Source organism: Puma concolor, chromosome A3 (assembly GCF_028749965.1).
Source record: "Puma concolor isolate L17-30 chromosome A3, mPumCon1.1.hap2, whole genome shotgun sequence".
Taxonomy (NCBI): Eukaryota; Metazoa; Chordata; class Mammalia; order Carnivora; family Felidae; genus Puma; species Puma concolor.
Window position 1 is genome coordinate 89,374,092 of NC_141669.1, and position 23,632 is coordinate 89,397,723.

General features: G+C 38.8%; 1 protein-coding gene and 1 pseudogene across 6 annotated transcripts in view; both read left to right on the plus strand.

Annotated features, from left to right (window-relative positions):
- CCDC138 (coiled-coil domain containing 138) overlaps positions 1–23,632 on the plus strand; it is a 147,580-nt gene that overhangs the window by 31,985 nt on the left and 91,963 nt on the right. For 5 of the 6 annotated variants that reach the window (XM_086701490.1, XM_086701491.1, XM_086701486.1 and 2 more), the window contains exons 8-10: positions 10,853–10,930; positions 11,028–11,135; positions 14,252–14,416. In XM_086701490.1, coding sequence (XP_086557616.1) covers positions 10,853–10,930; positions 11,028–11,135; positions 14,252–14,416 — 351 coding nt within the window. The remainder of the gene's footprint in view (positions 1–10,852; positions 10,931–11,027; positions 11,136–14,251; positions 14,417–23,632) is intronic. The other variant, XM_086701489.1, reaches the window with a different exon arrangement.
- On the plus strand, positions 11,939–13,357 carry LOC112869005 (ubiquitin thioesterase OTUB1 pseudogene; annotated as a pseudogene).

A 23,632-nucleotide genomic window follows, 5' to 3' on the forward strand; every position in this document is an offset into this window, starting at 1 on the left:
AGGACCCAAATCAAGAATGAAAGAGATCACAAGCAACACAGAAGAAATAAAAGCAATAATAGAATATTATGAGCAGCTGTATGCCAATAAAATGGGCAATCTGGAAGAAATGGATAAATTCCTAGAAACATATAAACTACCAAAAGTGAAACAGGAAGAAGTAGAAAATTTGAACACACACATAACCAGTAAAGAAATTTAATTAGTAATCAAATATCTCCAAAAATCAAGAGTCCAGGGCAGGTGACTTTCCAGGGGAATTCTACCAAACATTTAAAGAAGAGTTAACACCTATTCTCTTGAAGCTCTTCCAAAAGATAGAAATAGAAGGAAAACTTCCAAACTCTTTCTATGAGGCCAGCATTACTTTGATTCCAAAACCAAAGACCCCATTAAAAAGGAGAACTACAGACCAATTTCCCTGATGAATATGGATGCAAAAATCCTCAACCAAATCCAACAATACATTGAAAAAAATAATTCACCACGACCAAGTGGGATTTATACCTGGCATGCAGGGCTGGTTCAGTATCTGGAAAACAATCATTGTGATTCATCACATCAATAAAAGAAAGGATAAGAACCACATGATCCTCTCAATAGATGCAGAGAAAGCATTTGACAAAACACAGCATCCTTTCTGATAAAAACCCTGAGAAAGTAGGGATAGAAGGATCATACCTCGAGATCATAAAAGCCACATATGAAAAATCCAACGCTAATATCATCCTCAATGGAGAAAAACAGAGCTTTCCTCCTAAGGTCAGGAACAAGACAGGGATGTCCACTCGTAACCACTGTTATTCAACATAGTATTGGAACTCTTAACTTGAGCAGTCAGGCAACACAAAAGGCATCCAAATTGGCCAGGAGGAGGTCAAACTTTCACTCTTCGCACATGATATGATGCTTTATATGGAAAACCCAAAAGATTCCACCAAAAACCCACTAGAACTGATTCATGAATTCAGCAAAGTTGCAGGATATAAAATCAATGCATAGAAATCGGTTGAATTCGTACACAACAACAATGAAGCAACAGAAAGAGAAATCAAGGAATCAATCCCATTTACAATTGCACCAAAAACCATAAAATCCCTAGGAAGAAATCTAACCAAAGAGGTGAGAACTCTCTACGTTGAAAACAGTAGAAACCTTATGAAAGAAGTTGAAGAATAAACAAAAAAATGGAAAAATATTCCATGCTCCTGGATAGGAAGAACAAATATTGTTAAAATGTCAACATTATCCAAAGCAATCTACATATTCAATGCAATCCCTATCAAAATAACACCATTCTTCACAGAGCTGGAACAAATAATCCTAAAATTTGAATGGAACCAGAAAAGACCCCGAATAGCCAAAGCAATCTCGAAAAAGAAAACCAAAGCAGGAGTCCTCACAATCCTGGACTTCAAGCTGTATTACAAGGCTGTAATCACCAAGACTGTATGGTACTGGCACAAAAACAGACACTCAGATCAATGGAACAGAATAGAGAACCCAAAAATGGATCCAAAAACGTATGGCCAACTAATCTTAGACAAAGCAGGAAAGAATATCCAATGGAATAAAAACCGTCTCTTCAGCAAGTGGTGCTGGGGAAACTGAACAGCAACATGCAGAAGAATTAACCTGGACCACTTTCTTACACCATCCACAAAAATAAACTCAAAATGGATGAAAGACCTAAATGTGAGACAAGAAGCCATTAAAATCCTTGAGGAGAAAGCAGGCAAAAACTTCTTTGATCTTGGCTGCAGCAACTTCTTACTCAACACGTCAAGGGAAACAAGGGAGGCAAGGGAAACAAAAGTAAAAATGAATTATTGGGACCTCATCAAAATAAAAAGCTTCTGCACAGGCAATGCTAAAAGGCAACTGACAGAATGGGAGAAGATATTTGCAAATGACATATCAGATAAAGGGTTAGTCTCCAAAATTTATAAAGAACTTATCAAACTCAATACCCTCCAAAAAATAACCCAGTGAAGAAATGGGCAAAACACATGAATACATACTTCTCCAAGGAAGACATCCAGATGGCCAACCAACACATGAAAACATGCTCAACATCACTCATCATCAGGGAAATACAAATCAAAACCACAATGAGATACTATCTCACTCCTGTCAGAATGGCTAACATTAACCAGGCAACAACAGATGTTGGAGAGCATGTGGAGAAAGATGATCCCCTTTGTATTGCTGGTGGGAATGCAAACTGGTGCAGCCACTCTGGAAAACAGTATGGAGGTTCCTCAAAAAACTAAAAATAGAACTACCCTACAACCCAGCAATTGCACTATTAGGTATTTATCATAGGGGAAGAGGTATGCTGTTTCGAGGGGGCACATGCACCCCAATGTTTATAGCAGCACTATCAACAATAGCCAAAGTATGGAAAGAGCCCAAATGTCCACCTATGGATGAATGGATAAAGTAGAAGTGGTATATATATACAATGGAGTATTACCTGGCAATCATAAAGAATTAAATCTTGCCGTTTGTAACTATGTGGGTGGAACTGGAGGGTATTTTGCTAAGTGAAATTAGTCAGAAGACAAATATATAACTTCACTCATATGAGGACTTTAAGACACAGAACAGATGAACATAAGAGAAAGGAAGCAAAAATAATACAAAAATAGGGAGGGGACAAAACATAAGAGACTCTTAAAGATGGAGAACAAACAAAGGGTTACTGGAGGGGTTGTCGGGGGGGGGATGGGCTAAGTGGGTAAATCATTGTTGCACTATATGCTAACTAACTTGGATGTAAATTAAAAAAATAAAATAAAATAAAAAATAAGAGGGATAATAGGGCAAAAACAAAATATGGGAAGAGAAATGATCACTTACTATCCAAAACGGTAAAAAACAAACAAGCAAACCCATCAACCTACAGATTGAAGAAATTATGTTAAGCCTAAGCAGGGTACATATTTAGGGAAACCATACAGAAGAACACTGCTTTAATTTTAAGACTGCTAAAAACATTAAATAAAGATAAAATTTTAAAAGTGATCAGAGAAAAATAAGACCAGGAACAGTAAAACTAATGACTAACTATTAAGGAGGAAACATCCTGTGTCTTAAATATAAATAGGAAAAGAGAAAAACTCCCTTTCTTGTTGTAATAGGCCAGTGTAATCTTGAAACTAAACATGTCAAGAATGTTACAAGAAAAGAAAAATTCAAACCAGTTACATGAATATAGATGTAAAATTTTTAAATGTTAGCAGGTTGAGTCTAGCAATGCATAAAAATAATACAACTGAGTGGATTTAATACAGGAATACAAAGGTGATTTATCATTTGAAAATTAACACATTATCTAATAAGAGTAGAAAAAGAGTAGAAAAATCATAATTTCTGCTGATAATAAAACTGAGCAACATGTCGATAATAGTAATAATAGAAAACTTCATTTTGATAAGTATCTACAAAAAAATCCAATAGCAAAATCATACTTAATATGGGTTACTGAAATGTTTTCCCTCTGAAATCAGAACAAAGTGTCCTCACTGTTCCTGTTTCTATTGAACACTATAATGAAATTGCTAGTCAGTGCAATAGGGAAAAAAAAAGTAGAAAATAAGGATTGGAAAAATAAGGATTATAAGAAGTAAGACTTATCTACTGATGATATGATTATGTACTTATATACAGAGGTATCCAAACAAGTAAGTAAATTAAGATAAGTATACAGACAAGTTAGTAGAATTAAATAAATTTAGGAGAATCTTTGGATATAAGTTCAATATTCAAAAACCAGGTGTAGAGCAGAATGGAGTCTCCGGAGCCAAGCGCAGACGACAGGCCCACGGAAGAGGGTAGGAAGGGCAGCGAGGTGGTGCGCACTCCACGGACTGGCTGGAGGGAGCTGGGGCGGAGGGGCAGCCTGCCGGCCAAGCAGAGCCCCCAAGTCTCGCTGGCAAAAGCAGGGGGGCCGGCTGGACTGTGTTCCGACAGCAAGCGCGACTTAGCGTCTGGGAGGTCATAAGTTAGTAGCTCTGCTTGGAAAGCGGGAAGGCTGGAGGACAAAGGGAGGGAGAGCTGCTGAGCCCCCGGACGACAGAGCTCAGTTTGGTGGGGAACAAAGGCGCTCGCCAGCGCCATCTCCCTCGCCCATCCCCCAGCCAAAATCCCAAAGGGAGCCAGTTCCTGCCAGGGAACTTGCTCTCCGCAAACACCCAACTCTGTGCTTCTGCGGAGCCAAACCTCCGGCAGCAGATCTGACTCCCTCCCACTACCACAGGGCCCCTCCTGAAGTGGATGACCTAAGGAGAAGCGAGCTAAACCTGCCCCTCCTGCCCCCGTGCACCTTGCCTACCCACCCCAGCTAATATGCCAGATCCCCAGCACCACAAGCCTGGCAGTGTGCAAGTAGCCCAGACCGGCCACACCACCCCACAGTGAATCCCGCCCCTAGGAGAGAGGAAAAGAAGGCACACCAGTCTGACTGTGGCCACAGCGGTGGGCTGGGGGCAGACATCAGGTCTGACTGCGGCCCCGCCCACCAACTCCAGTTCCACACCACAGCACAGGGGAAGTGCCTTGCAGGTCCTCACCACTCCAGGGACTATCCAAAATGACCAAACGGAAAAGTTCCCCTCAGAAGAATCTCCAGGAAATAACAACAGCTAACGAAGTGATCAAAAAGGATTTAAATAATATAACAGAAAGTGAATTTAGAATAATAGTCATAAAATTAATCACTGGGCTTGAAAACAGTATAGAGGACAGCAGAAAATCTCTTGCTACAGAGATCAAGGGACTAAGGAATAGTCACGAGGAGCTGAAAAACGCTTTAAACGAAATACAAAACAAAATGGAAACCACGACGGCTCGGATTGAAGAGGCAGAGGAGAGAATAGGTGAACTAGAAGATAAAGTTATGGAAAAAGAGGAAGCTGACAAAAAGAGAGATAAAAAAATCCAGGAGTATGAGGGGAAAATTAGAGAACTAAGTGATACACTAAAAAGAAATAATATACGCATAATTGGTATCCCAGAGGAGGAAGAGAGAGGGAAAGGTGCTGAAGGGGTACTTGAAGAAATAATAGCTGAGAACTTCCCTGAACTGGGGAACGAAAAAGGCATTGAAATCCAAGAGGCACAGAGAACTCCCTTCAGATGTAACTTGAATCTATCTTCTGCACAACATCATAGTGAAACTGGCAAAATACAAGGATAAAGAGAAAATTCTGAAAGCAGCAAGGGATAAACGTGCCCTAACATATAAAGGGAGACCTATAAGACTCGTGACTGATCTCTCTTTTGACTTGGCAGGCCAGAAAGGATTGGCACGAGATCTTCAGTGTGCTGAACAGAAAAAATATGCAGCCGAGAATCTTTTATCCAGCAAGTCTGTCATTTAGAATAGAAGGAGAGGGGCGCCTGGGTGGCGCAGTCGGTTAAGCGTCCGGCTTCAGCTCAGGTGACGACCTCGCGGTCCCTGAGTTCGAGCCCCGCGTCGGGCTCTGGGCTGATGGCTCAGAGCCTGGAGCCTGTTTCCGATTCTGTGTGTCCCTCTCTCTCTGCTTCTCCCCGTTCATGCTCTGTCTCTCTCTGTCTCAAAAATAAATAAACGTTAAAAAAAATTAAAAAGAAAAATAGAATAGAAAGAGAGATAAAGGACTTCCCAAACAAACAAAAACTGAAGGAATTTGTCACCACTAAACCAGCACTACAAGAGATCCTAAGGGGGATCCTGTGAGACAAAGTACCAGAGACATCACTACAAGCATAAAACATACAGACATCACACTGACTCTAAACCCATATCTTTCTGTAATAACACTGAATGTAAATGGATTAAATGCGCCAACCAAAAGACATAGGGTATCAGAATGGATAAAAAAAAACAAGACCCATCTATTTGCTGTCTACAAGAGACTCATTTTAGATCTGAGGACACCTTTAGATTGAGAGTGAGGGGATGGAGAACTATTTATCATGCTACTGGAACCAAAAGAAAGCTGGAGTAGCCATCCTTATATCAGACAAACTAGACTTTAAATTAAAGGCTGTAACAAGAGATGAAGAAGGGCATTGTATAATAATTACTGGGTCTATCCATCAGGAAGAGCTAACAATTATAAATGTCTATTGGCGAATACCAGAGCCCCCAAATATATAAAACAATTACTCACAAACATAAGCAACCTTATTGACAAGAATGTGGTAATTGCAGGGGTGCCTGGGTGGCGCAGTCGGTTAAGCGTCCGACTTCAGCCAAATGACGATCTCGCGGTCCGTGAGTTCGAGCCCCGCGTCGGGCTCTGGGCTGATGGCTCAGAGCCTGGAGCGTGTTTCTGATTCTGTGTCTCCCTCTCTCTCTGCCCCTCCCCCGTTCATGCTCTGTCTCTCTCTGTCCCAAAAAAATAAATAAACGTTAAAAAAAAAAAAAAAAAGAATGTGGTAATTGCAGGGGACTTTAACACTCCACTTACAGAAATGGATAGATCATCTAGACACATGGTCAATAAAGTAACATGGGCCCTGAATGATACATTGGATCAGATGGACTTGACAGATATATTTAGAACTCTGCATCCCAAAGCAACAGAATATACTTTCTTCTCGAGTGCACATGATACATTCTCCAAGATAGATCATATACTGGGTCACAAAACAGCCCTTCATAAGTTTACAAGAATTGAAATTACACCATGCATACTTTCAGACCACCATGCTATGAAGCTTGAAATCAACCCCAGGAAAAAGTCTGGAAAACCTCCAAGAGCATGGAGGTTAAAGAATACCCTACTAATGAATGAGTGGGTCAACCAGGCAATTAGAGAAGAAATTAAAAAATATATGGAAACAAACGAAAATGAAAATACAACAATCCAGACGCTTTGGGATGCAGCGAAGGCAGTCCTGAGAGGAAAATATATTGCAATCCAGGCCTATCTCAAGAAACAAGACAAATCCCAAATACAAAATCTAACAGCACACCTAAAGGAACTAGAAGCAGAACAGCAAAGACAGCCTAAACCCAGCAGAAGAAGAGAAATAATAAAGATCAGAGCAGAAATAAACAATATAGAATCTAAAAAAACGGTAGAGCAGATCAACGAAACCAAGAGTTGGTTTTTTGAAAAAATACACAAAATTGACAAACCTCTAGCCAGGCTTCTCAAAAAGAAAAGGGAGATGACCCAAATAGATAAAATCATGAATGAAAATGGAATGATTACAACCAATCCCTCAGAGATACAAACAATTATCAGGGAATACTATGAAAAATTATATGCCAACAAATTGGACAACCTGGAAGAAATGCACAAATTCCTAAACACCCACACTCTTCCAAAACTCAATCAGGAGGAAAGAGAAAGCTTGAACAGACCCATAACCGGCCAAGAAATTGAATCAGTTATCAAAAATCTCCCAACAAGTAAGAGTCCAGGACCAGATGGCTTCCCAGGGGAGTTCTACCAGACGTTTAAAAGAGACATAATACCTATCCTTCTCAAGCTATTCCAAGAAATAGAAAGGGAAGGAAAACTTCCAGACTCATTCTATGAAGCCAGTATTACTTTGATTCCTAAACCAGACAGAGACCCGGTAAAAAAAGAGAACTACAGGCCAATATCCCTGATGAATATGGATGCAAAAATTCTCAATAAGATACTAGCAAATCGAATTCAACAGCATATAAAAAGAATTATTCACCATGATCAAGTGGGATTCATTCCTGGGATGCAGGGCTGGTTCAACATTTGCAAATCAGTCAACATTATGCATCACATTAATAAAAGAGAAGAAACATATGATCCTGTCAATCGATGCAGAAAAGGCCTTTGACAAAATCCAGCACCCTTTCTTAATAAAAAACCCTTGAGAAAGTCGGGATAGAAGGAACATACTCAAAGATCATAAAAGCCATTAAAGAAAAGCCCACAGCTAACATCATCCTCAATGGGGAAAAACTGAGAGCTTTTTCCCTGAGATCAGGAACACGACAGGGATGCCCACTCTCACCGCTGTTGTGTAACATAGCGTTGGAAGTGCTAGCATCAGCAATCAGACAACAAAAGGAAATCAAAGGCATCAAAATTGGCAAAGATGAAGTCAAGCTTTCGCTTTTTGCAGATGACATGATATTATACATGGAAAGTCCGATAGACTCCACCAAAAGTCTGCTAGAACTGATACATGAACTCAGCAAAGTTGCAGGATACAAAATCAGTGTACAGAAATCAGTTGCATTCTTATGCACTAACAATGAAGCAACAGAAAGACAAATAAAGAAACTGATCCCATTCACAATTGCATCAAGAAGCATAAAATACCTAGGAATAAATCTAACCAAAGATGTAAAAGATCTGTATGCTGAAAACTATAGAAAGCTTATGAAGGTAGTTGAAGAAGATAAAAAGAAATGGAAAGACATTCCCTGCTCATGGATTGGAAGAATAAACATTGTCAAAATGTCAATGCTACCCAAAGCTATCTACACATTCAATGCAGTCCCAATCAAAATTGCACCAGCATTCTTCTCAAAACTAGAACAAGCAATCCTAAAATTCATATGGAACCACAAAAGGCCTCGAATAGCCAAAGTAATTTTGAAGAAGACCAAAGCAGGAGGCATCACAATCCCAGACTTTCGCCTCTACTACAAAGCTGTCATCATCAAGACAGCATGGTATTGGCACAAAAACAGACACATAGACCAATGGAATAGAATAGAAACCCCAGAACTAGACCCACAAACGTATGGCCAACTAATCTTTGACAAAGCAGGAAAGAACATCCAAAGGAAAAGAGACAGTCTCTTTAACAAATGGTGCTGGGAGAACTGGACAGCAACATGCAGAAGGTTGAAACTAGACCACCTTCTCACACCATTCACAAAAATAAACTCAAAATGGATAAAGGACCTGAATGTGAGACAGGAAACCATCAAAACCTTAGAGGACAAAGCAGGAAAAGACCTCTCTGACCTCAGCCGTAGCAATCTTTTACTTGACACACCCCCAAAGGCAAGGGAATTAAAAGCAACAATGAATTACTGGGACCTTATGAAGATAAAAAGCTTCTGCACAGCAAAGGAAACAACCAACAAAACTAAAAGGCAACCAACGGAATGGGAAAAGATATTTGCAAATGACATATCGGACAAAGGGCTAGTATCCAAAATCTATAAAGAGCTCACTAAACTCCACACCCGAAAAGCAAATAACCCAGTGAAGAAATGGGCAGAAAACATGAATAGACACTTCTCTAAAGAAGACATCCGGATGGCCAACAGGCACATGAAAAGATGTTCAGCGTCGCTCCTTATCAGGGAAATACAAATCAAAACCACACTCAGGTATCACCTCACGCCAGTCAGAGATGCCAAAATGAACAAATCAGGAGACTATAGATGCTGGAGAGGATGTGGAGAAACGGGAACCCTCTTGCACTGTTGGTGGCAATGCAAATTGGTGCAGCCGCTCTGGAAAGCAGTGTGGAGGTTCCTCAGAAAATTAAAAATAGACCTACCCTATGACCCAGCAATAGCACTGCTAGGAATTTGCCCAAGGGATACAGGAGTACTGATGCATAGGGGCACTTGTACCCCAATGTTTATAGCAGCACTCTCAACAATAGCCAAATTATGGAAAGAGCCTAAATGTCCATCAACTAATGAATGGATAAAGAAATTGTGGTATATATAAACAATGGAATACTACGTGGCAATGAGAAAGAATGAAATATGGCCTTTTGTAGTAACATGGATGGAACTGGAGAGTGTGATGCTAAGTGAAATAAGCCATACAGAGAAAGACAGATACCATATGGTTTCGCTCTTATGTGGATCCTGAGAAACTTAACAGAAACCCATGGGGGAGGGGAAGGAAAAAAAAAAAAATAAAAGGAGGTTAGAGTGGAAGAGAGCCAAAGCATAAGAGACACTTAAAAACTGAGAACAAACTGAGGGTTGATGGGGGGTGTGAGGGAGGGGAGGGTGGGTGATGGGTATTGAGGAGGGCACCTTTTGGGATGAGCACTGGGTGTTGTATGGAAACCAATTTGGCAATAAACTTCATATATTGAAATAAAAATAAAAAAATAAAAAATAAACAAAAACCAGGTGTATTTTTATATACCAAAAATCAGATAATAAATGTTATTTATTGAAAGATACAGATAATAACATCAAAAAATATTAGCTATCAAGGTTAAATCTAAACAAAGATGTGTATAACATATATAATGAAAAGTACAAAACATTATTAAGATAAAATAAAGAAGACCTAAATAAATTGAAGTTTATGTTATGCTCATAGGTGGGAAGACTCAATATTTTTAAGCATGACAGTTCTTCCCAAATTTATATACTAATCCTATTTCAATAGTTTATTACACTGCATGCTTTAATGATTTGTACACTTTTCTATACATACATTATAGTTCAATAAATAGTTCAATTCAAAGATCTTTCCCATTAAAACATATACTTGTAAGATATCAGGAGACTTAACAGATTTTGATAGAATGCAGTAAACTTAGATACTGTTAGTACTTTGAGGACTAATGATGATTTTTAGGTGTGTTTTATTTTAATTAAAAATTTTATATTATTTTATTGAAGTATAATTGACATACAATATCCTATTAATTTCAGGTGTATATCATAGTGATTCAGTATTTTTATACATTTCAAAATGATTTCCAAGATAAGTCTAGTTACCCTCAGCTGTGATTTTCTTTAATCATGAATGCTACCTCTGTTTTGTTGCATTGTTTGGTTAGGCAGACTAGATAAGAGAGTAGATTATTTTGGAAATCTTTAGTATGAAGTCACCTTAAGTTTTATATTGAAAAATTTAATATTTTCTCACTGTAGTTAAATGAAGTAAGTGAAGAAAACAAGAAGATGGAGATTCAGGCTAAGAGAGTTCAAGCTCGTTTAGATAATTTACAGGTAAGCTGCCTGCACAAGTGAATTTTAAATGATTGCCTTTGGGTTTTCTCACATTTAATACAATTGTGTTTTAATTCATGGATATGCACTGTTGCAGAGGAAATACGAGTTTATGACAATACAGAGACTGAAAGGAAATTCCCATGCTGCTAACGAAATGAAAAGTTTAAGACAAGAAAAAGTACCAGTCTCAAAAACTCACAAGGTATGATGTGATTGAAAATTTCTCCAATAGAAGGCAAAGACATTTTTTCTCTTTGTTCTTGAACCTTTTTTTCCCTATCCTTTTTGATATGAAAAGATTCACCATAATAATTCATTTACAGAGAAATAGCTGTATAATGTTTCTAATACGCTTCTATTTACAAAAGCAAAACAAAGTATTTCAGTAGTGTTTCAGGCCTAGTAACATTGACAGATCACAGGATCTTAAGCTTAATAAGAGCTGTATCATTCATTGTGTTTTAAGAACCCATAAGCTTTCAATGTTTTCTGTCAAGACTGCAGTCCACACCTGAATGAGCTCTAATTTATTTATTTTTTCCTAAGGATTTTTTTACATTGAGGCATAAATTACAGTAACATAATGTATATTGTTAAGTATATAGTTTGGTCAGTATTGAAAAATGCCTATACTCCTGTAACCTACAACTAGATAGAGAATATTTCCATCACTCTAGAAAGTTCCCTTGTCCTTTCTCAGCTCTTCCTTGTAAGAAGTAGCTGTTAATCTGCATTCTATTACCATGAATTCATTTTACCTATTTTAGAACTTAGGTCAATGAGATTGTATAGTATGCATTCATTTGGGTAAGGCTTATTTTACTCATTATAACATTGGGTGTATCAATAGTTTGTTCCTCTGTAGTTGGTCAGTAGTATTCCATTGTATGACTGTATCACAGAATTTGTTTATTCTTCTGTTGATAGACACCTGGGCTATTTCTATTTTTTGTCTATTATGAATAAAGCTGTTAAGAATATTTGGGTACAAGGCTTTTAGCGGACATGTGTTTTCATTCATCTTGGAAATACAACTAAGGCCAGAATTTATGGGTCATAGATATTTGACTTTTCATGAAACTGCCAGTTTTCCAAAGCTGTTGTACCATTTTATACTCCTATCAATTTTGTGATTGCTCCACAACCTTGCCAACATTTGTTTTCAGTCTTTTTCATTTTGACCTTTTCGGTGGGTGAGTAGTGATATCTCAATGTGGGCTTTTAATAATTTTTATAAATCCTCTACTTATTTTCATAAAGTGGGAACACAGCACTGTTTAAAGATTTTTGTGGAATCTGAGTAGTAAAATCAGGAGCCACCATTGGGCAGTGTGACTCTGAAGGTGTTAACTGTCTGGCTTATGATGAAGACATCATGACTCAGGACCAAATTCAGCAAAAGATTGCTATGCAGAACCTTCTCTTCTTGGAGCTACTAGAACTCACCATCCTATGCAGGGAATATGCTGGATGACATCTATCACTGGAAGATTGAGCACCTCCACCAAAAGTTCTCATACATCTGCAAGACCAGGCTTTATGTGAGCAGCTGCTGCTGCTGCTCCACCTCCTCCTCCTCCTCCTCCTCCTCCTCCTCCTCCTTCTTCTTAAATGTTTATTTATTTCTGAGAGAGGGGAGGGACAGAGAGAGAGAGGGAGATAGAGCATCCAAAGTGGGCTCCGTGCTGCCAGCAGAGAGCTCAATATAGGGCTCAAACCCACAAACTGGGAGATCATGACTTACGCTGAAGTGGGATACTTAACTGCTGAGCTACCCAGATGCCCTTATATGAACAGCTTCTATCGAGGTTTTGAATTCTCCACGTGGAAATGCTGCTGGATGTCAGCAGGGAGTTTTAGCAGTTCAAGGCTGTATCTGCCAAGATCAAAGAAGACCTGGTTTCCCAGGGCTTCACTGTTCACAGTTGAAGATTTCCACACCATGTTTATAGACCTAACTGAGCAGATGGAGAAGCAGACCTAAGTAGCCAACTTGCTGCCCTCCTTCAATAACCAGAGGACCTTCGACTTTCTGTTAGTCTACCTGCAACTGTTCACCTCAGGCTTCCTGTAGTATGAGCACTTCAGTGAAGGTGGGTGCACTGTAAAAGAATTCTGCCACCAGGAGGTAGAGGCCACATATGAGGATAGTAACCACATTCTTGTCATCATGCTGGCCCACGCCCTCAGGGTTCCATCCAGGTGGGTGGAAGGAGATTGCACAGAGGGTATAGCACCAACCTGCACATCTTTCCTGAAGTCTCTGGGCCTAAGATCTACCTTCTCTACCTCCTGGAACTACGATTTCCTCTACAAATAGGACTTGCCCCTGTCTGCCACTGCCCTGGCCTGCCACTGCCCTCTGCCAGGCAGCACATATGTTCAGAAATATTTTTTGTGGTTGTAAATGGAAATATTTCATACCCCCACTCTGACCTTTTTCCTCTTATACAGCCTTCCATGTTGTATTAACTCAGTTTTATTTCTACTGGGTACTTAATGATGACTGAAGTTATCTAAAGTTTCCATTTGAAGAAAACAGGTTAAAATTACTCGTTCAGAATAATGTAACTCTAATCTCATTCTGATTTTGTAGATTGCTGTCTGCTTAATGTTACTTTTTTATTTATTTGCTTTTGTTTCTTTGTCTTTTCAGATTTCTAAAAAACTAAATCTAGTGTAGTTCCCTGTTTAAGGTAGATGTGTGGTAAATGTAGAATTTGACTAAAAGTGATTTGAAGGAATACTAAAATCAGTGTAATTGACTCTATAAATTTTTCTGGCATTTTGTTCTTTACTTTGCTTTGATAGACTCTCAGAGAGGAGGATTTCCAGGAAAATTTTCATATCCTGTTTATAGAATGTTATAAAAACAAAGAAACAACTTTTTTGGGAAGAAGAAAATACGAAGTTCTTTGGTGGAAATTGTTTTAACTTTCTAAATCTTTAAATTTATTAAAATATTTTAGCTATGATGGTATATACTTTTGAGTTAAGACCAATTTTACTATGTTATCAAACTTAGGTAAAGAATTTTTATGAAAATCTTTTTTTGGTAATAAGGCAAAGTTCTTTCAATTTCATTTTTAAGATGAATTTTCTCCCCTTGTCTCAGCCATCATTTAACTTGTTTCTTATGTTAAATGGAAGTGCTTGATTTGGAATTTCCTTTGTTTGGAGAAGCTTTGTCATTCAATACATATTTTAATGGCATTCTTTAGGTAACTTTTTCTATAATCCCCAAATTTAAAACTTGTCTTTGAAATTTTATCAGGTTGTGAACTGAAATATATGTTTGGTTTAATTTTTTACATATAGGTACCACTTAATGCACAAGTTTATGAACTTTTAACTGTCTTCATGGACTGGATTTCAGATCACCACCTTAGTAAATTAAAAAGCGAAGAATCTGGAATGGATGGTGAAAAGCCCCTACTGACATTTGCTTCTCAGAGAAATGATATTCAGGAGAAGTGTATAAAGGTTTGTTTCTTGATTTGATATATATGACTTACGAAGATCAAAACTGGAAAGCCTATTGTATATGTTATAAGGGAAAAAATATTGAAAATATTTTTGATTGAAAATTGACCATACCAATAGTTCTGAAAAGATTCATTTCAGACTTAATTAAAATTAATTCATACTTTTATTTTTCTTAAAATAATGGGAATTCTTTTTAAAGATAGAGACTAGAAGTTAACATCTTAATCCAGAAATGGCAAAATAATTGTATACTAGAGTTAGGCAAATGATCAGTGATACGAACAATTCCTGATTGATAACACATGATTTCCACTAATTTTGTTTTACTTTTTGTCATGAAGGGATGAAAAGTCTATTTGTAAGGGGCTTCTCGTTAACAAAAAGACATGACCATTTTCTTAAGTTACAGACATTAATTTGGATATTAGTACTCATGATTTCTAGTTAGTATATATGGTCATTAGAGGTTGACAACTATATTCTACAAGAAATATATTAAAACTTTGAAGAGTAGACATCTAAAGTTGTTTGTTTAGTGTTTTCAGAAACAATTATATAATTGTTAAATATTGGCTAGGGTTTCATTTGACAAAATTATTTCCAGTTTTCATCTTTACGTAACTAAAATGTTTCTTCTAAATGCCTTTTCTGCTTGGCAGAATAATGGCTTTCAAGATACTCATATCCTAATCCCTGGAACCTTTCCATATGTTATGTTATATGGCAGAAGTGAATTACGGTTTGCTAATCAGCTGACTTTCCAATAGAGATTGACCAGGTTGTCTGAGTGGGTCCAGTAGTCATGTGAATTTTTAACCAGACAAAGCAGAAGAACAGGTCAGAGACTCAGCCCATGTTTGCTAGCTTTGAAGGTGGAAGAAAAGTGCCATAAGCCAAGTAATGCTTCTAGAAATTAGTGCAATTTTAGTTATATTTAAGGCTCTGATTAATTTTCAGATAGTTTTTTGTCTCTGGTGTAAGATAAGGGTCCACTTCATTTTTCACAAGTGAATATCCAGTTTTCCCCTCACCGTTTGTTGAAGAGACTGTCCTTTTCCCCATTGAGTGGTCTTGGCACCCTTGACAAACATTATTTCACCATGTATGTGAGGGCTTATTTCTGGGCTCTCTGTCTCATTGGTTTTTATATCTCTATGTGAATATGACACTGTTGTGATTACTGTAGCTTTGCAGCAAGTTTGAAATCAGGTAGTGTGAGACCTTCAACTTTGTTCTTTTTCAAGATTGTTTTTTGTCTGTTCACTGTGCCTGGAGATTCCATATGAATTTTAGAATGAGTAGTAATCTATGTTGTATAAAAGTTTTACATTTTTGTGTAATTAAGCCCATATCCTTTCTTATTTATTTACTTATGTATTTATATATGTATTTTTTATTTTGAGAGAGAGTGAGTGAGTGAGCAGGGGAGGGGCAGAGAGAGAAGAGAGAGAATCTCAAGCAGGGATTCCCAAGCTCCTGACAGAGCAGAAGTCCAGTGCAGGGCTCAGTCCCACAAACCATGAGATCATGACCTGAGCTGAAATCAGCAATCAGAGGCCTAATTGACTGAGCCACCCAGGCGCCCACCCCTGCCTTATGCTTTGTTTTGTTTCTGCCACTGCATCAGTGTTATTTTGTTTTTCAATATATGAAGTTTATTGTCAAATTGGTTTCCATACAACACCCAGTGCTCATCCCAAAAGGTGCCTTCCTCAATAGCCATCACCCACCCTCCGCTCCCTCCCACCCCCCATCAACCCTCAGTTTGTTCTCAGTTTTTAAGTGTCTCTTATGCTTTGGCTCTCTTCCACTCTAACCTCCTTTTTTTTTTTTTTCCTTCCCCTCCCCCATGGGTTTCTGTTAAGTTTCTCAGGATCCACATAAGAGCGAACCATATGGTATCTGTCTTTCTCTGTATGGCTTATTTCACTTAGCATAACACTCTCCAGTCCCATCCACGTTGCTACAAAGGGCCATATTTCATTCTTTCTCATTGCCACATGGTACTCCATTGTGTATATAAACCACAATTTCTTTATCCATTCATCAGTTGATGGACATTTAGGCTCTTTCCACAATTTGGCTGTTGTTGAGAGTGCTGCTATAAACGTTGGGGTACAAGTGCCCCTATGCATCAGTACTCCTGTATCCCTTGGGCAAATTCCTAGCAGTGCTATTGCTGGGTCATAGGGTAGGTCTATTTTTAATTTTCTGAGGAACCTCCACACTGCTTTCCAGAGCGGCTGCACCAATTTGCATTGCCACCAACAGTGCAAGAGGGTTCCCGTTTCTCCACATCCTCTCCAGCATCTATAGTCTCCTGATTTGTTCATTTGGGCCTCTCTGACTGGCGTGAGGTGATATCTGAGTGTGGTTTTGATTTGTATTTCCCTGATAAGGAGTGACGCTGAACATCTTTTCATGTGCCTGTTGGCCATCCGGATGTCTTCTTTAGAGAAGTGTCTATTCATGTTTTCTGCCCATTTCTTCACTGGGTTATTTGCTTTTCGGGTGTGGAGTTTAGTGAGCTCTTTATAGATTTTGGATACTAGCCCTTTGTCCGATATGTCATTTGCAAATATCTTTTCCCATTCCGTTGGTTGCCTTTTAGTTTTGTTGGTTGTTTCCTTTGCTGTGCAGAAGCTTTTTATCTTCATAAGGTCCCAGTAATTCACTTTTGCTTTTAATTCCCTTGCCTTTGGGGGTGTGTCAAGTAAAAGATTGCTACGGCTGAGGTCAGAGAGGTCTTCCTGCTTTCCCCTTCCAGGATTTTGATGGTTTCCTGTCTCACATTCAGGTCCTTTATCCATTTTGAGTTTATTTTTGTGAATGGTGTGAGAAGGTGGTCTAGTTTCAACCTTCTGCATGTTGCTGTCCAGTTCTCCCAGCACCATTTGTTAAAGAGACTGTCTTATTTCCATTGGATGTTCTTTCCTGCTTTGTCAAAGATTAGTTGGCCATACATTTGTGGGTCTAGTTCTGGGGTTTCTATTCTATTCCATTGGTCTATGTGTCTGTTTTTGTGCCAATACCATGCTGTCTTGATGATGACAGCTTTGTAGTAGAGGCTAAAGTCTGGGATTGTGATGCCTCCTGCTTTGGTCTTCTTCTTCAAAATTACTTTGGCTGTTCGGGGCCTTTTGTGGTTCCATATTAATTTTAGGATTACTTGTTCTAGTTTCGAGAAGAATGCTGGTGCAATTTTGATTGGGACTGCATTGAATGTGTAGATAGCTTTGGGTAGTATTGACATTTTGACAATATTTATTCTTCCAATCCATGAGCAGGGAATGTCTTTCCATTTCTTTAAATCTTCTTCAATTACCTTCATAAGTTTTCTATAGTTTTCAGCATACAGATCTTTTACATCTTTGGTTAGATTTATCCCTAGGTATTTTATGCTTCTTGGTGCAATTGTGAATGGGATCAGTTTCTTTATTTGTCTTTCTGTTGCTTCATTGTTAGTGTATAAGAATGCAACTGATTTCTGTACATTGATTTTGTATCCTGCAACTTTGCTGAGTTCATGTATCAGTTCTAGCAGACTTTTGGTGGAGTCTATCGGACTTTCCATGTATAATATCATGTCATCTGCAAAAAGCGAAAGCTTGACTTCATCTTTGCCAATTTTGATGCCTTTGATTTCCTTTTGTTGTCTGATTGCTGATGCTAGCACTTCCAACGCTATGTTACACAACAGCGGTGAGAGTGGGCATCCCTGTCGTGTTCCTGATCTCAGGGAAAAAGCTCTCAGTTTTTCCCCATTGAGGATGATGTTAGCTGTGGGCTTTTCTTTAATGGCTTTTATGATCTTTGAGTATGTTCCTTCTATCCCGACTTTCTCAAGGGTTTTTTATTAAGAAAGGGTGCTGGATTTTGTCAAAGGCCTTTTCTGCATCGATTGACAGGATCATATGGTTCTTCTCTTTTATTAATGTGATGCATAATGTTGACTGATTTGCAAATGTTGAACCAGCCCTGCATCCCAGGAATGAATCCCACTTGATCATGGTGAATAATTCTTTTTATATGCTGTTGAATTCGATTTGCTAGTATCTTATTGAGAATTTTTGCATCCATATTCATCAGGGATATTGGCCTGTAGTTCTCTTTTTTTACCGGGTCTCTGTCTGGTTTAGGAATCAAAGTAATACTGGCTTCATAGAATGAGTCTGGAAGTTTTCCTTCCCTTTCTATTTCTTGGAATAGCTTGAGAAGGATAGGTATTATGTCTCTTTTAAACGTCTGGTAGAACTCCCCTGGGAAGCCATCTGGTCCTGGACTCTTACTTGTTGGGAGATTTTTGATAACTGATTCAATTTCTTGGCCGGTTATGGGTCTGTTCAAGCTTTCTCTTTCCTCCTGATTGAGTTTTGGAAGAGTGTGGGTGTTTAGGAATTTGTGCATTTCTTCCAGGTTGTCCAATTTGTTGGCATATAATTTTTCATAGTATTCCCTGATAATTGTTTGTATCTCTGAGGGATTGGTTGTAATCATTCCATTTTCATTCATGATTTTATCTATTTGGGTCATCTCCCTTTTCTTTTTGAGAAGCCTGGCTAGAGGTTTGTCAATTTTGTGTATTTTTTCAAAAAACCAACTCTTGGTTTCGTTGATCTGCTCTACCGTTTTTTTAGATTCTATATTGTTTATTTCTGCTCTGATCTTTATTATTTCTCTTCTTCTGCTGGGTTTAGGCTGTCTTTGCTGTTCTGCTTCTAGTTCCTTTAGGTGTGCTGTTAGATTTTGTATTTGGGATTTGTCTTGTTTCTTGAGATAGGCCTGGATTGCAATGTATTTTCCTCTCAGGACTGCCTTTGCTGCATCCCAAAGCGTCTGGATTGTTGTATTTTCATTTTCGTTTGTTTCCATATATTTTTTAATTTCTTCTCTAATTGCCTGGTTGACCCACTCATTTGTTAGTAGGGTATTCTTTAACCTCCATGTTTTTGGAGGTTTTCCAGACTTTTTCCTGGGGTTGATTTCAAGCTTCATAGCATGGTGGTCTGAAAGTATGCATGGTGTAATTTCAATTCTTGTAAACTTATGAAGGGCTGTTTTGTGACCCAGTATATGATCTATCTTGGAGAATGTATCATGTGCACTCGAGAAGAAAGTATATTCTGTTGCTTTGGGATGCAGAGTTCTAAATATATCTGTCAAGTCCATCTGATCCAATGTATCATTCAGGGCCCTTGTTACTTTATTGACCATGTGTCTAGAGGATCTATCCATTTCTGTAAGTGGAGTGTTAAAGTCCCCTGCAATTACCACATTCTTGTCAATAAGGTTGCTTATGTTTGTGAGTAATTGTTTTATATATTTGGGGGCTATGGTATTCGGCGCATAGACATTTATAAATATTAGCTCTTCCTGATGGATAGACCCTGTAATTATTATATAATGCCCTTCTTCATCTCTTATTACAGCCTTTAATTTAAAGTCTAGTTTGTCTGATATAAGGATGGCTATTCCAGCTTTCTTTTGGCTTCCAGTAGCATGATAAATAGTTCTCCATCCCCTCACTCTCAATCTAAAGGTGTCCTCAGATCTAAAATGAGTCTCTTGTAGACAGCAAATAGATGGGTCTTGTTTTTTTTATCCATTCTGATACCCTATGCCTTTGTTTGGCGCATTTAATCCATTTACATTCAGTGTTATTACAGAAAGATACGGGTTTAGAGTCATTGTGATGTCTGTATGTTTTATGCTTGTAGTGATGTCTCTGGTACTTTGTCTCACAGGATCCCCCTTAGGATCTCTTTAGTGCTGGTTTAGTGGTGACAAATTCCTTCAGTTTTGTTTGTTTGGGAAGTCCTTTATCTCTCCTTCTATTCTAAATGACAGACTTGCTGGATATAGGATTCTCGGCTGCATATTTTTTCTGTTCAGCATACTAAATATCTCGTGCCAATCTTTTCTGGCCTACCAAGTTTCTTTTTTTTTTTTTTTTTTTTTTTTATATATGAAATTTATTGTCAAATTGGTTTCCATACAACACCCAGTGCTCATCCCAAAAGGTGTCCTCCTCAATACCCATCACCCACCCTCTCCTCCCTCCCACCCCCCATCAACCCTTAGTTTGTTCTCAGTTCTCAACAGTCTCTTATGCTTTGGCTCTCTCCCACTCTAACCTCTTTTTTTTTTTTTTTTCCTTCCCCTCCCCCATGGGTTCCTGTTAAGTTTCTCAGGATCCACATAAGAGTGAAACCATATGGTATCTGTCTTTCTCTGTATGGCTTATTTCACTTAGCATCACACTCTCCAGTTCCATCCACGTTGCTACAAAAGGCCATATTTCATTTTTTCTCATTGCCACGTAGTATTCCATTGTGTATATAAACCACCATTTCTTTATCCATTCATCAGTTGATGGACATTTAGGCTCTTTCCATAATTTGGCTATTGTTGAGAGTGCTGCTATGAACATTGGGGTACAAGTGCCCCTATGCATCAGTACTCCTGTGTCCCTTGGATAAATTCGTAGCAGTGCTACTGCTGGGTCATAGGGTAGGTCTATTTTTAATTTTCTGAGGAACCTCCACACTGCTTTCCAGAGCGGCTGCACCAATTTGCATTCCCACCAACAGTGCAAGAGGGTTCCCGTTTCTCCACATCCTCTCCAGCATCTATAGTCTCCTGATTTGTTCATTTGGGCCACTCTGACTGGCGTGAGGTGATACCTGAGTGTGGTTTTGATTTGTATTTCCCTGATAAGGAGCGACGCTGAACATCTTTTCATGTGCCTGTTGGCCATCCGGATGTCTTCTTTAGAGAAGTGTCTATTCATGTTTTCTGCCCATTTCTTCACTGGGTTATTTGCTTTTCGGGTGTGGAGTTTAGTGAGCTCTTTATAGATTTTGGATACTAGCCCTTTGTCCGATATGTCATTTGCAAATATCTTTTCCCATTCCGTTGGTTGCCTTTTAGTTTTGTTGGTTGTTTCCTTTGCTGTGCAGAAGCTTTTTATCTTCATAAGGTCCCAGTAATTCATTTTGCTTTTAATTCCCTTGCCTTTGGGGATGTGTCGAGTAAGAGATTGCTACGGCTGAGGTCAGAGAGGTCTTTTCCTGCTTTCTCCTCTAAGGTTTTGATGGTTTCCTGTCTCACATTCAGGTCCTTTATCCATTTTGAGTTTATTTTTGTGAATGGTGTGAGAAAGTGGTCTAGTTTCAATCTTCTGCATGTTGCTGTCCAGTTCTCCCAGCACCATTTGTTAAAGAGACTGTCTTTTTTCCATCGGATGTTCTTTCCTGCTTTGTCAAAGATTAGTTGGCCATACGTTTGTGGGTCTAGTTCTGGGGTTTCTATTCTATTCCATTGGTCTATGTGTCTGTTTTTGTGCCAATACCATGCTGTCTTGATGATGACAGCTTTGTAGTAGAGGCTAAAGTCTGGGATTGTGATGCCTCCTGCTTTGGTCTTCTTCAAAATTACTTTGGCTGTTCGGGGCCTTTTGTGGTTCCATATTAATTTTAGGATTACTTGTTCTAGTTTCAAGAAGAATGCTGGTGCAATTTTGATTGGGATTGCATTGAATGTGTAGATAGCTTTGGGTAGCATTGACATTTTGACAATATTTATTCTTCCAATCCATGAGCAGGGAATGTCTTTCCATTTCTTTAAATCTTCTTCAATTACCTTCATAAGCTTTCTATAGTTTTCAGCATACAGATCCTTTACATCTTTGGTTAGATTTATTCCTCGGTATTTTATGCTTCTTGGTGCAATTGTGAATGGGATCAGTTTCTTTATTTGTCTTTCTGTTGCTTCATTGTTAGTGTATAAGAATGCAACTGATTTCTGTACATTGATTTTGTATCCTGCAACTTTGCTGAATTCATGTATCAGTTCTAGCAGACTTTTGGTGGAGTCTATCGGATTTTCCATGTATAATATCATGTCATCTGCAAAAAGCGAAAGCTTGACTTCATCTTTGCCAATTTTGATGCCTTTGATTTCCTTTTGTTGTCTGATTACTGATGCTAGAGCTTCCAGCACTATGTTACACAACAGCGGTGAGAGTGGACATCCCTGTCGTGTTCCTGATCTCAGGGAAAAAGCTCTGAGTTTTTCCCCGTTGAGGATGATGTCAGATGTGGGCTTTTCATAAATGGTTTTTATGATCTTTAAGTATGTTCCTTCTATCTCGACTGTCTCGAGGTTTTTATTAAGAAAGGGTGCTGGATTTTGTCAAAGCTGGCCTACCAAGTTTCAAAAGAGAAATCAGTCACGAGTCTATAGGTCTCCCTTTATATTTGAGGGCACGTTCATCCCTAGCTGCTTTCACAATTTTCTCTTTATCCTTGTATTTTGCCAGTTTCACTATGATATGTCGTGCAGAAGATCGATTCAAGTTACGTCTGAAGGGAGTTCTCTGTGCCTCTTGGATTTCAATGCCTTTTTCGTTCCCCAGTTCAGGGAAGTTCTCAGCTATTATTTCTTCAAGTACCCCTTCAGCACCTTTCCCTCTCTCTTCCTCCTCTGGGATACCAATTATGCGTATATTATTTCTTTTTAGTGTATCACTTAGTTCTCTAATTTTCCCCTCATACTCCTGGATTTTTTTATCTCTCTTTTTGTCAGCTTCCTCTTTTTCCATAACTTTATCTTCTAGTTCACCTATTCTCTCCTCTGCCTCTTCAATCCGAGCTGTCATCGTTTCCATTTTGTTTTGCATTTCGTTTAAAGCGTTTTTCAGCTCCTCGTGACTGTTCCTTAGTCCCTTGATCTCTGTAACAAGAGATTCTCTGCTGTCCTCTGTACTGTTTTCAAGCCCAGCGATTAATTTTATGACTATTATTCCAAATTCACTTTCTGTTATATTATTTAAATCCTTTTTGATCACTTCGTTAGCTGTTGTTATTTCCTGGAGATTCTTCTGAGGGGAATTCTTCCGCTTGGTCATTTTGGATAGTCCCTGGAGTGGTGAGGACCTGCAGGGCACTTCCCCTGTGCTGTGGTGTATAACTGGAGTTGGTGGGCGGGGCTGCAGTCAGGCCCACCGCTGGGGCCACAGTCAGACTGGTGTGTGCCTTCTCTTCCCCTCTCCTAGGGGCAGGATTCACTGTGGGGTGGTTTGGACCATCTGGGCTACTTGCACACTGCCAGGCTTGTGTTGCTGGGGATCTGTCCTATTAGCTGGGGTGGGTAGGCGAGGTGCATGGGGGCAGGAGGGCGCTTCTCCTTAGGTGATCCACTTCAGGAGGGGCC